This window comes from Danio rerio, chromosome 12 (assembly GCF_049306965.1).
Source record: "Danio rerio strain Tuebingen ecotype United States chromosome 12, GRCz12tu, whole genome shotgun sequence".
In the NCBI taxonomy this organism is placed as follows: Eukaryota; Metazoa; Chordata; class Actinopteri; order Cypriniformes; family Danionidae; genus Danio; species Danio rerio.
Genome location: NC_133187.1, coordinates 27534388 through 27547890, shown reverse-complemented (window position 1 = coordinate 27547890; position 13503 = coordinate 27534388). Strand labels below are relative to the sequence as shown.

The window sequence follows — 13503 nt, the reverse complement described above, 5'->3', positions numbered from 1 at the left end:
CCACACATAAATCACAAGCCAGACCTCAGTAGCGTTGTTTCCATCCATTCATTCATTTTCTTGTCTGCTTAGTCCCTTTATTAATCCGGGGTCGCCAAAGCGGAATGAACCGCCAACTTATCCAGCAAGTTTTTTATGCAGCGGATGCCCTTCCAGCCACAACCCATCTCTGGGAAACATCCACACACACTCATACACTACGGACAATTTAGCCTACCCAATTCACCTGTACCACATGTCTTTGGACTGTGGGGGAAACCGGAGCACCCGGAGGAAACCCACGCGAAGGCAGGGAGAACATGCAAACTCCACACAGAAACGCCAACTGAGCCGAGGTTCGAACCAGCGACCTTCTTGCAGTGAGGCGACAGCACTACCTATTGCGCCACTGCCTCACCCTGTTTCCACCCAAATTTATCATAAAAAATTGGAACTCTGCATATGTAATTTAATTAAACAATATCCAAGCTATAATATACAATTAAACGTGTTTTTGGAAGGCATTTAAACAATTCATGATTTATTTTGGAGTAAACATGGAAATGAATGATAGAATATTCTCACTCGACCATCAAATATGCCACAGAATTAGTGTATTTATAAGACAGGGGTAAATGTACCAGAACAGAGGGATGAATGAGGAACAAAAAGGAGGAAAATGAACAGAGGTGGGTTGGAGAAGGAAAGTGCAGCCGGGTGTTTACACCATACAGTGGAGGAGCTCAATGAACTGCAGGAAGAGAAAAGATTGCAAAAAAGAAAATGGGCCAACCACAAACCACATACACAAACAAATGAAAAGATTTCAAGAAATCGGGCCGCTTACAGCTTTCAGGATGCTGACAGCTTCTTTACTCAGCCACACGGGATAAAGGACGTCATCGTGGAGGATGGACTCGAACAGATCATCCTCATTGTCGGCTTCAAACGGAGGCTGACCGGCCATCATCTCGTACATCAGAACACCCAGAGCCCACCAGTCCACTGAAGGGCCGTACTCCAACTCCTGCAAGATCTGGACATAAAGATGCAAGAAGGAGGGACAAAATGACGTCCAGCAGATCTGGGCTAAGTAGTCGTGCTTCTGTTCCAGTGTGGTTATTATTTGACAAACAGCTATAGAAAAAAAATAGCGTTAAAATTGTTGCAATTGATAGTTTCATGTGTTGATGAGTACTGATGATATTTTTTGTGGAGTTTTTTAAACTAATTTCAAGAGGATCACGTGCTATGAATCGTGGCTATGAATTGGTCCTCGTAATGATCAATGTCAAACCAATAAGATTAATCCTAGCCTTCAATAAATAACCCAGTCTGTTTTACTTCCAATATCTTGTTTTTGAAGAATCCCTCATTCACCCAATCTCCCCCCTATCATCCTTTATTAAGAGGAGGTCTCGAGAACTTCCTCATCTCTAAGCCCTGAGCTCTAGTATCTCCGAGCTCAGGGTTCTCTCCTGGGACTGAATGCCAAACCTGCAATCAGCATCAAGTAATAGCTAAGTGTGAACTCTTGAACTAAATGTAAAATAAAATCATCAACAGGTCAAAATAACGAGAAAAAAAAAATCATTTTCAGATATTCAGTGCTCAGCATAAACGAGTACACTTCATTTTGAAAATGAATATTTGTATCCATTTATTAATAATTATAGTTGATATATTTTGGTGAATTTTTTACAAAACAGATTATCAAATCTAATTGTAATAAATCTAATAATTAAATGGATATATTTATTAAAATATTTTAGTCACTGGGCATTTTAATATTACATTTAAAATCATGCAAACTATTGCAAAAACACTAAAAACTACAACCTTTTACATATATTTTGTTCCTTTTTTTATTCTCTTAATGAAATGTTTAATTTTTTTAACAATTTTTAAATATATTTAAAAAATTTGACCCAACATATACATTTGGACGACTGATTTGTGGACCATTATCATTAGTTATTTTGTTAAATTAGTTCCAGAATGTGCCTCAGTACTGACTAATTTACTGTAAATTCACAAATGTATAATATGAATAACCCTGATTTACAATTACAACTAATGAAAATATTTATTATTCTCGCCTAGTGTCATTTTCTGGAGAAGAAAAGGCTCTAATATGATAATATTTACTTGAACCTTGGAAAAATTGTTATCTAAATAGAACAGATGTTAACATTGTACTCAATTAAATACACAACAAACAAGAAAACCCAGAGAAAAAGGTTTATAAGTGGTCATTTTTTCTGTCTTGTGAAGATTTAGAGCCATATTTGCTAAACAGGGAAAAATCTATATTGAGAGAGACGAAAGTTTTAATGAATCTACTCGCACATCACAAATGAACATATAGGGCTGGATTGTTGGGCTAATGCTGATATTTCAAATAACTGAACACAACTGGAGACAATTCTCCTCCACTATGTGCTTGTGTTCCTCCTATACACAGCTATCATAATACATCAAGCATAAGATTAGTTAAGTCATGTTTGTTTGAGGTGTTAAATGATGCTATAAATACCAATAAACTCACTATCACAAAACTTTCTAAATCATGACTGATTTAAATACTGTTCCCCCATAATCTTTGCATCTGAAATGGAAACTACTACAGATGCATATGTAGGAACAGCCACATTTTTTTCATTGTGTAGCTTTTTTGGGGGGTGGAATAACCCAATGTTAAACAAATTAAAACATCTTTTATTCTAACCAATTGTCCTTTTCTAAAAATAGGAATGATGATAATAATAGTAATTGTTATATCATCTTTGATGGTTATTTTGATTGTTTTTCTCTTATACATTGCCTAGATGGAAATGTATAACTTTTGTAAGAGTACTGCCTAAACTTTTACTGGGAAGAAAATGTTGCAACCTTATTGAATACCACTGTTAGTGTAACTCTGGTTAAAATGAGCAAAGTTCAAAACTGCTAAAACACCTTTCAGCTCAAGCTGTTAACATGCAAGAATGAAGTTTAAAAGGGTGCCGAAAACCTCATTTCACCCATTATGATTTACTAGTTGTACATGTATGTCAGGAGTGACGCAGAGGATGATGATCCTGTTCAAAATACCTAATTTGCACATGCCAAAGTCGTCCAGTTTACACAAAACTTAGTAAATCACATAGAGTGATTGATTTACATACTCTTTTCTCATAAATCATTTGTCAGGGAACACACTTACAAATCTGTATGCAGTAAGGTTAGCCACAGAAGATACTTTCCCAGTGTGTGTTTAGTGAAACCTGACAGCAGTTTTAACAGCTTTTTAAAAATTTAACGGCAGTTTTCACACTGCAGGAAACAAATACAAAAACAAGTTTTAAATTTTAATCACCATGTAAATCAGCATTAAATAGCTTTTTATAAACACAGACAACTAAAACTTTAAAATGACCAGTAAACTTTGTTTTCTGTTTATAATGAAAGTGTCTTAATGAAAATACTTCTTGTTTCATAGATTTTCATAGATGCAACATTAAAAATAGCCTGATAGGATATTTGATAAGAATCATTTCGAACTAGGCTCAACTGATGAAAAAATATCTATATACTTTATATAATCTTTTGGCAGATACTTTAATGAGGACAATAACAGTAAGCAATGCGATAAAAGAGAATTAGTTATTATTAGAAGGTTGGATTAATTAGATTTTTCTTTATATACATAAAAACAAAACAACGATATTAGAGCAACTTTTTTTATAGAAAAGGAGACTTTTTTTATACACTCACAAGCCACTTTATTAGGAACACCTGTCCAACTGCTCGTTTATTCAAATTTCTAATCAGCCAATCACATGGCTGCAACTCAATGGATTTAGGGATGCAGACATGGTCAAGACGATCTGCTACAGTTCAAACTGAGCATCAGAATGAGGAAGAAAACTGATTTAAATGACTTGAAATGCTGCATGGTTGTCGGTGCCAGACGGGCTGGTCTAAGTATTTCAGAAAATGCTGATCTACTGAGGTTTTCATGTACAACCATCTCTAGGGTTTGCAGAGAATGGTCTGAAAAAGAAAAAATATCAAGTGAGCGGCAGTTCTATGGGTGCAAATGCCTTGTTGATGCCAGAGGTCAGAGGAGAATGGCCAGACTGGTTCCAGCCGATAGAAAGGCAACAGTAACTCAAATAACCAGTCATTATAATCAAGGTATGCAGAAGAGCATATCTGAACGCACACCATGTCCAACCTTGAGGCGGATCGCCTACAGCAGCAGAAGACCACACCGAGTGCCTGTGCTGTCAGCTAAGAACAAGAAACTGAGGCTACAATTCACAAAGGCTCACCAAAATTGGACAATAGATGATTGGAAAAACGTTGCCTGGTCGGATGAGTCTCAATTTCTGCAGCGACATTTGGATGGTAGAGTCAGAATTTGGCGTCTACAACATAAAAACATGGAACCATCCTGCCTTGTATCAACAGCTCAGGCTGCTGGTGGTGGTGTAATGGTGTGGGACACACTTTCTTGGCACACTTTGGGCCCATTATTACCAATTGAGCATCGTGTCAACACCACCGCCGAGCTGAGTATTGTTGCTGAGCATGTCCATCTCTTTATGACCCATCTTCTGATGGCTATTTCCAGCAGGATATCGCACCATGTCATAAAGGGCAAATCATTTCAGACTGGTTTCTTGAACATGACAATGAGTTCACAGTACTCAAATGGCCTCCACAGTCACCAGATCTAAATCCAATAAAGCACATTTGGTATGTGCTTCGCATCATGGATGTGCAGCCTTCAAATCTGCAGCAACTGTGTGATGCTATCATGTCAACATGTACCAAAATCTCTGAGGAATATTTTCAGTACCTTGTTGAATCTACGCCACAAAAGGTTAAGGCAGTTAGGTCCACTCTGGTACTGGTAAGGTGTACCTAATAAAGTCGTCGGTGTGTACATTGATAAATGCACGCATACATGCATTCAAATTGTAAGTATTGTAAGTTAAGCATGTTAAAAAAACTCATTCCACCCATTATGATTTACTAGCTGTACAGTACCTCAGGAGCGATGTAATCCGGTGTCCCGCAGAAGGTGGTGGTCGTGACCCCGTTCAAAATACCCTCCTTGCACATGCCAAAGTCGGCCAGTTTACAATGTCCTTCAGCATCCAACAGAATGTTATCTAGCTTTAGATCTCTGAAATGACAGCGAGAGAAAAAAAAAACAATTAGACCATATTTCAGATTTTTTGTGCGTTTTGCTTAAACTCCTTTAATAAATTGTCCAGGCAGTTTTAAACACTGGTGTGAAAGGGTCGACAGTAAGCTGACAACTGATCTATGAGACCTTGAGGGCCTGACCGTTCTTGCAGACCTTCACAACAATAACACATGACATGGAGCCTTCATTTATAACTCAAGTCGCTCCATTCCTGAGATGACTGTGTCGAAGTCTAGGTGTTGCGAGCGCTCAGGGCTGAACATTTGTAAAGGTAGAATCCTCAGCAGCCTCAGGTGAGCTGTTAAAAAAAGTTTTCTTCACAACATGCGCGTCAACATTCTGAGCCTTTGTGAAGCCATCATTCATTTACGGGACAGTTCAACATTTCACAAGTGCATATTACTGATATATTGTCATACAACCTCTTCAAATGCACCACAGTGACTACAATCTACAACAAATGTGTATACAACAGTAACTACAACAATATAGACTAACAGATAGACTTACAGATTAAGAAAATTCTTCACATGAAAATGAATAAGTTTAGAGTTATTTGTGACAGTTTTGTGTGAAAATGATGGACTTAAATGTATAACAAAGAGTAAATAATAGCAATGAGAGGTTGCATGATGTAGATTTTCATTGCTGTGCTAATACAGAATCTTCAAGTATTGTTAATAAACTATTAATAATTAAGTATATTTAGTGTTGTTAATCAGGGTTTGGGGTGATACGGTTGCTCAGCGGTTACTGAATAATTGAATAAGCTAAATTGGCCCTAGAGTATGTGTAAATGAGTGTGTATGGATGTTTCCCAGAACTGAGTTGCAGCTGGAAGGGCATCCACTGTGAAAAACATATGCTGAATAAGTTGGTGTTTTTTTCCGCTGTGGTGACCCTTGATGAATAAAGGGACTAAGCTGAAGGAAAATAAATGAATGAATAAGGGTTTCCCCTCTTTCATAAACAGTAACTCAAGGATTTTCAAGGACTTTTTTAATGCGCTATTCATTTTAAATTAAGCACCTTTGTAATTTACACCCACAGTACATGTAGAACCATAAAAATTCTTGCTGTACTTAACATTTTACTTACATTTTATATTGACATTAAAGTATCAGCGTAATGATGATGTTTTGGACTTGCCATCTTCAAATATTCAGCCTGTTTAAACAGTCATGTTAAAAACAATTTTAATAAAAATTTGTTGAATTCAATACAGTTAATATTTAAATGTAGTTTCTGAAATATTGATAAAATGTACATTATTTGTCATTGTTCTTGTATAAGATACATTTTTGTATTTTGAAATTAAACATTTATCATTTTTTTGTTGTTTTTGATGGCAGCACAGTACAATTGTTGAAATAACACCATAAACAGGCCTTGAATACATACAGTTGAAGTCAGAATTATTATACCCCCTGAATTATTAGCCACCCTATTTATTTTTTTCCTTAATTTCTGTTTAACGGAGAGAAGATTTTCTCAACACATTTATAAACATATACTAGTTTTAATAGTGGATTTATTTTTACTTTGCCACGATGACAGATATTTTTCAAGACTTTTCTATACAGCTTAAAGTGACATTTAAAGGCTTAACTATGTTAATTAGGTTAACTAGGCAGGTTAGGGTAATTAGGGGCTAATAATGTTGACTTTAAAATGGCTTTAAAAAAATAAAAACTGCTTTTATTTCAGCTGAAATAAAACAAATTATCGTTTGAAAAATTATTATCAGACATGCTGTGAAAATTTTCTTGCTCATCCCTTTGGAAATTTTTAAAAAAGAAAAAAAATCAAAGCGGGCTAATAATTCTGACTACAACTGTATATCTTAAATTCAAGTACTTTCAAGAAGCGTGGTGACCCTGGTTAATATACTATTATAAATAATAGCATTTTCATATAAATAGCTTTTAGCAATGGCAGAACAAAGAAGATGAATGAATCATGACAGAATGCAATGATAGCAAAACACAAGAGTGACTGAATTAAACAAAAATAAAATAAAACAAACAAAAAATGTAGATGTTAAAACAGTTAAATGAAATCAAATTGAAATGGAAAAAGAAAATTAACAAGCGATAGATCAAAACTAATGATCAAAGGAGTTAAAGATAAAGAGAAGGAGCGATAGAGTGAAAACCAAACGATCAAAGGAATGAGGGAGAGAAAACAAGGTGGAATGATTGATGAAACAAACCAAAGATGAATGATGGATAGAACACAAGGGAGAATGATTAATAGAACCAACGAAAGATGAATGACAAAAAACTGAATGCAAGGATGATTGAGAGAATGAACAAAAGTTGAATGACGGATGATGGACAGCATGATGTAACCAAATGACAAAATAAACCACAAAAAAGATGGAATAAAACCACAAAATAATGACAGAATGAGAAAAGGTAGAAACAAACAAAAGACTTTTTTGTATCTGCTTCATTCCTGTTTCATGCAGTGTTTAAACTTGTATTCAGAACAAACTATAGAAAAACAAACAAACAATTAATGGAACAGATGAAAAAATGAGTGATAGAACAATAAACAAAAAATAGGTAAACAGAATGATATATGAAATTATACACAAAAGAACAGAAGGAAAGAATGGTACAATAACAAAATAATAAACAAATAATAGAACAAAATAATAGAACTAAACAAGCAACATAAGAAACAACAAACACATTTAAAAGAGTTAACTAGTCAGAACAAATAATCAAAGAAAGGATCGAAAAAAAAAGAAAGAAAGAAAGAAAGAAAGAAAATAAACATTTAAGTACAATGACTTTCAACCCACATTCAAAACAGAGGTGTAAATGTGACACTGTGGTTACTTTCTGTGACATTTTTAATCTGAGCCCTGGTTATTTTTTTCACTTCTTCGAAGGAAGAAAAAAAATCCCCATGAGCATGAAAGAGTTTATGGGACTCATGACTGTATTGTGATCAAATGATGGATTAACAAGTATAGTAGTGAGTAAACAAGAACAGTGAGGTGTTATACATTATGGGCCCTATCATACACCTGGCGCAATAAGGTGCAAGTCGTTTTGGGCACTATTTGTTGCTATTTTCACACCAACGCAATCCTTATTTTTACGTTTTGCGCCACAATGTTTAAACAGCAAATTCATTGTGGACTCATTGGCGTGCCAGTCTAGAAAAGAATTGTTTTGAAGCACATTGTTGTCGCGTTGCTATTTTGAGGAACTGAAATAGACATTTACCAGCTGAAAGCTGAAAGTCCAGGGCAGACCGTGTTAGTTGTACTCAAACACATACATACTGCTTAATACACACAGGATGTACAACATGCAAATATCTTTACAAATAAAAAAGAAATAAAGGATTAAAATATCACAAAAATTTTTATTTTCTACATAAATATAAAAACCACTGCATCCATGCCTTCTTCATCTCCGGGGCTTTTTCAGTTTATTCTTGTACATTATTGTGTAATGTTATTATTATTAGCAGTATTATTTATTATATGCATAATTATATTTGTTTTAATAAAAACATACTTACATTTGTCCACCTGTTGGGTTTTGGACCATATGGAGCATAGCATGTGTGTTTGCATATAACTTATAACTTATAAGTTTTTTAATCACACTTTAATATTATTGTTCATTTATTTGTTTGCTGGAAATTAGAACTGAATTTAGAAATAGTTTTGAAACAAAACTTTGCGGTTAACAAACAAAATTACAAAATTAAATTTGTAGGCTAATGGATGTCTTGAGTGGAGGGCGTACAACGCTGTTTCGTTATCCACGAAAGTAAAGAAATAAAGTGTAAAAGTAAAATAAAGAGAAAGTAAAGAGGCCAAATGGAGGAGGCTTGTTCTTTAACCTCGCGCCACAGATGGTCTGATTAACTGTTTTTTCGCTAGTAAAGCATTCAGTTTTTCTTTTCAGTTTTTTTACTTACAAAGTTTTGCTGAGCCAGTACAAACCTTATGAGCTAGAGCTTATCATTTATTGCAGGAATGCAAGAAGACAATAATACTGTGGCATGTTATTACAGTTTGATTTATTTCATCAGAAGACCTGTATACAGTGGAGATTGAAATTAGACAGGACATAACTAATCTCTAACAGTCTCTTACAGGATATTAAGTCTCTCACAAGACATCTTCCCTCTCTCAAGGGACATTCAGGGTTAGGTCAGTACTCTGCACTGCCATTTCATTATTTTTATGTTTTCAGCTTCTAGAAACTTGTTTTACCGTGTGACAGGACTCATTGTCCTGCATCTAATTTACCAGCTGACTGAGTACAGGGAAGGAACCACATGTTGCTGAAGAAGCTTCTTATAAATATTCATATTCACTTTTCCATGTAGCTTCACAAGAATCAATGCCTGCTGCAGAGAACTCCACCAAACCATGACACTTCACCTCCACCCTTACTAACTCAACATACTTAGTATGTAGGTAAGTATGAACTTTGGATTCTTTTTGTTGAGGAAGTTTTAGTCCGTGCAGGGCTTTTAGTTTAAATGTTCTTAAACCTTAAGATACTGTAAGATGAGATACAGATCCTTCCCTGTTCAGAGCTGAACTGGACAGCAATAAGCGTTAAATCAATGCTCCATATCATCCTGTCTTCATTTAGAGTTTGTGATATTATTAAATATGCAATATTCTAAAAGTAAAAACATACGTAATTAAAATCTTCTCTTGCTATGGTCGAAGGGTTCATCTTTTGCCCTTTATGAACCTGCTGTCAGAGGGTTTCAGTCACTTTAGAACTGCTCACCTTCTTGAAAAAACAATCTTTGCAGAAAACTGGAAGCTTTAGAAAGTTTTTCAGTTAATAACTACCAGATAATGTCAAATTAACACCAATAACTGTGAGGATTCAGAAAGGGTTCTCTCATTTTATCAGTGTTATTATTCTTATTTAAGATTTTTATACTTTCTTTAGAATATACTGTATGCAACTAGGGTGACATGGCAAAAATCACATATCTACAGGTTAGTATGTAAAATCACATATCACATACACAGCAAAAATAAGTCTTAGGCACTCGAAAAATACAAATATTACAAAGCCTTTAATGACATGGCTATTCCATAAAAAAAAAAAAATCCTTTTGGATTTATACATTAAAAGCGGCTAGACTTCCAGGCTTAAATGGCAAATTAGATTTTTCTCCTTTTTTGTAATTTTTTTTCCTCTTTATATACTGTATAGATTTTCATTACATATTGTTGATATATGTATATGTGCATGTATGTTTATGTGCACTTATTTGTAAACTATACTAGTTTATCTGCTTACATATTTTCTATTGTTTTCTATTTACAGTTCATTTACGTTGTATTATTTGGGAAATATGTTGTATAACACTTATATTTTTTATTCTATTTACAAATTTTTTTCTCTCTCAATGCTTAATTAATAATGGTTGTTGAGTTGGCCTACTGTATGTTCAATACATTATTTTATTATTGTTAAGATTTTAATAAGTCATGACTCAAGAGACCTTATAGTGTCCAAAAGAAACTCCAGATGTACCTGATCTCTGCTTCCCTTTCATGTAGGCAAGTGTTTGCTGAAACACGTAAGCACAATTTTAAGAAATAGCCATGATAATAAAGACTTTATAATATTTTTTCCCCACGTTTTAAGAATTAGCCTTATCAATAAAGGCTTTTAAATATTTTTCCCCATTTTTCAAGTGACTTGGACTTATTTTTGCGGTTTATTCTGATGAATCCCTTACCCAAAGACACTGACACATTAATTAAAATACCCCTGAGCACTTTTTGTTTTATTTTGGATTCACATATCACATATTTCATATCCTGACAACGATATATGTATATCACAATATATTACATTTTCTGTAAATTAAATCAGTGAATAGTTTTTATGTACTGACCACATGTTCACACTAGCAGGTTTGGCATGATGTCCCTGGAGATAACCCTGAGCTTGGAGATAATTGACCCCGGGGGTTCCGCCTGGTCAATAAGCATATAAAGTATTCAAGATGAGGTAGGAAAGGGAGGAGATGGGGTGCGGCATTCTTCCAAAATGAAAATAAGGTAGTAGGGCGTATTCGGTCAATATGTTGTAAACTTGAATCAATCTGATTGGATTATTGCTGATTATGGATGAGAGGCCAGCCCGTGATCAATAATATCATGTGCTCCTCTTAAAATTGAAAGTACATACTGAAAAATGTACTCAATTAAATGTGATTTAGGGCAAATGTTTGACTAAAAATATAGAAATGTAAAATTAATATGAATAAAATATAAATAATATATAAATATAAATATTTTTATATATATATAAATAATATATAAATAACAATTTTCAAAAACTAATGATTACAGGACCAACATTTAAATAAAAAAATAGCAAAAAATGCAAGACTGCAACATTCGCAAGATGCTGTTACTCCTGTTTCTGTCTGCAGCCCCAATAATGACGTGTAATATTGCACTCATTTAAATTATGACACATTTATTTTATTTGTCCGTACGATACATATCGCCATATTTCACAGCCCTACAGTATATGCAACTATCTTGTCTATTCGGGTATGTTAACTTCAAACAGGAGTAAGCAGTGACCATTTTTGTTTAGAAATTTAGGAAATTGTAAGTTGTCATCTAATATTGATCTACAAAGTATTTTAAAATGTACTGTAATTTAATTCATGTGATGACAAAGTAGAATTTTCAGCATCAAACAAATAAAATTCTAGTCTTCAGCATCACATGATCCTTCAAAATTAATTGTAAATATGCGGATTTTGCTTGTTTTTATTTTCATTCATTTTTTGTTTTTGTTTTTTTGTTTGCTTAATTCTTATTATAACTATTTAACAACCTAGAGGACACATAAGTATCATCTATAACTTAGAATGTTACAGAAGACTCACTGTGGCTCAAGCCGAGCAACTTGGCAGGATTGTACACCATGATAAAATCTGAATGGCAGTGATTGCGATGATTTGCCTCAGTGCAGCTAGTTTGTTTTGCACAGGGAGATGTTTGTGCTCTGTTCCACAGAAACAGTACACATCAACAGGGTGGAGATTCTGTATTGCCATTTTAAAGGTTAAAGAATGAGACACGTACAAGTCAGCCGGGACACAGACAGCGAAATCTGGCTGAGAGAACTCAGTGTCAAAAGACTTCTCTCTCATTAAGCACACTTAGCAGAGGTCACATGGTCGACTAACATATAAGACATGCCAACTTTGTTAGTCAAGTGCTTAAGTGCATGGGTTCAGATGGTAAGAAAACCTGCAATTTATTTATTATAGCAAACAGCGATGTCTTAAAGAGCAGGGTATTTCTCTGGATGTGTGTTACTAGACAAACTGGCTGGAACCTGAACACATGCAAGAATGTTCAGAGGAGATAATCTGATTGTCATGCCTGATAAATCCTGTTTTCCTGGTGTGTCGGAGCAAAATAAAAAAGGCAAGACGCAACATTATAAAAAAAGAGACCTGGTTTAGCCTGGCGACTGCATGCTGAAAGTCTCATGTATTTTTAAGTTCACTTGGTTGTGCGCCACAAAAATGACATCATTGCTGGTTTCATAAGGCTTGGTTTCACATGAATACCATTTTAAGTTAAGCACATGAGCAAAACAAGTCATAGTGATGCTTCAGAAAGGGTATAAATAACTGGAGTAAAGATTTATCAGCATTCCTTTGCAATCTGGTTTAATTAGTTAAAGGAATAGTTCACAAAATAACACGTTATGACTAATGTTCATGTTTACTAGATATTGGTTTGGAAAAGGTTTGGAATGACTTAAGGGAGAGTAAATTTGTTTTTTTAGGTGAACTGCCCCTTTAACATTAGTCGGTTCATCCACTAATGAAGAACAAAGCATTTGCTACAACATGTATTCATCTTTTTTAACTATAAAATGCAGAAACAGCTTCCATTGGTATCTTCAATATATATTTCAGTATGACTAATAAAAAAAGCAGTTTGTTGTTAGTTCATGTTAGCTCTAGTCCAGAATGTTAAAGGTGCAGTAGATGATCTGCTCAAATGCTAACCGGTTAGCATAATATGTCTGAAACGTAGCCCCTTCCCTGCCGCCCAAAGCTACGCCTCCTGAAATCACAACGCGTACATTAAAGATGACAGAGAACCACTAGATCACGTCATTCGCTAGTGTTAAAACTTTATAGTACTTTACAATACTACAATTCTGAACAAAAAACGGTATTTATATCTAGCACATTTTCAGTTGTGTAGTTAACAAGCAAAACCCGTCATGATGTGCAAGATTTCATACATGCAAGCATCACTGGTCTCTGTCTCA

The 13503-nt window shown here is 34.6% G+C and overlaps 1 protein-coding gene across 2 annotated transcripts in view; it reads right to left on the bottom strand.

Moving 5' to 3' along the window:
• Positions 1-13503, bottom strand: part of prkcea (protein kinase C, epsilon a) — a 130229-nt gene that overhangs the window by 10854 nt on the left and 105872 nt on the right. For both annotated transcript variants that reach the window (XM_005156293.6, XM_005156295.6), the window contains exons 12-13: positions 5017-5155; positions 827-1015 (exon numbers count right to left, since the gene is read on the bottom strand). In XM_005156293.6, coding sequence (XP_005156350.1) covers positions 827-1015; positions 5017-5155 — 328 coding nt within the window. The remainder of the gene's footprint in view (positions 1-826; positions 1016-5016; positions 5156-13503) is intronic.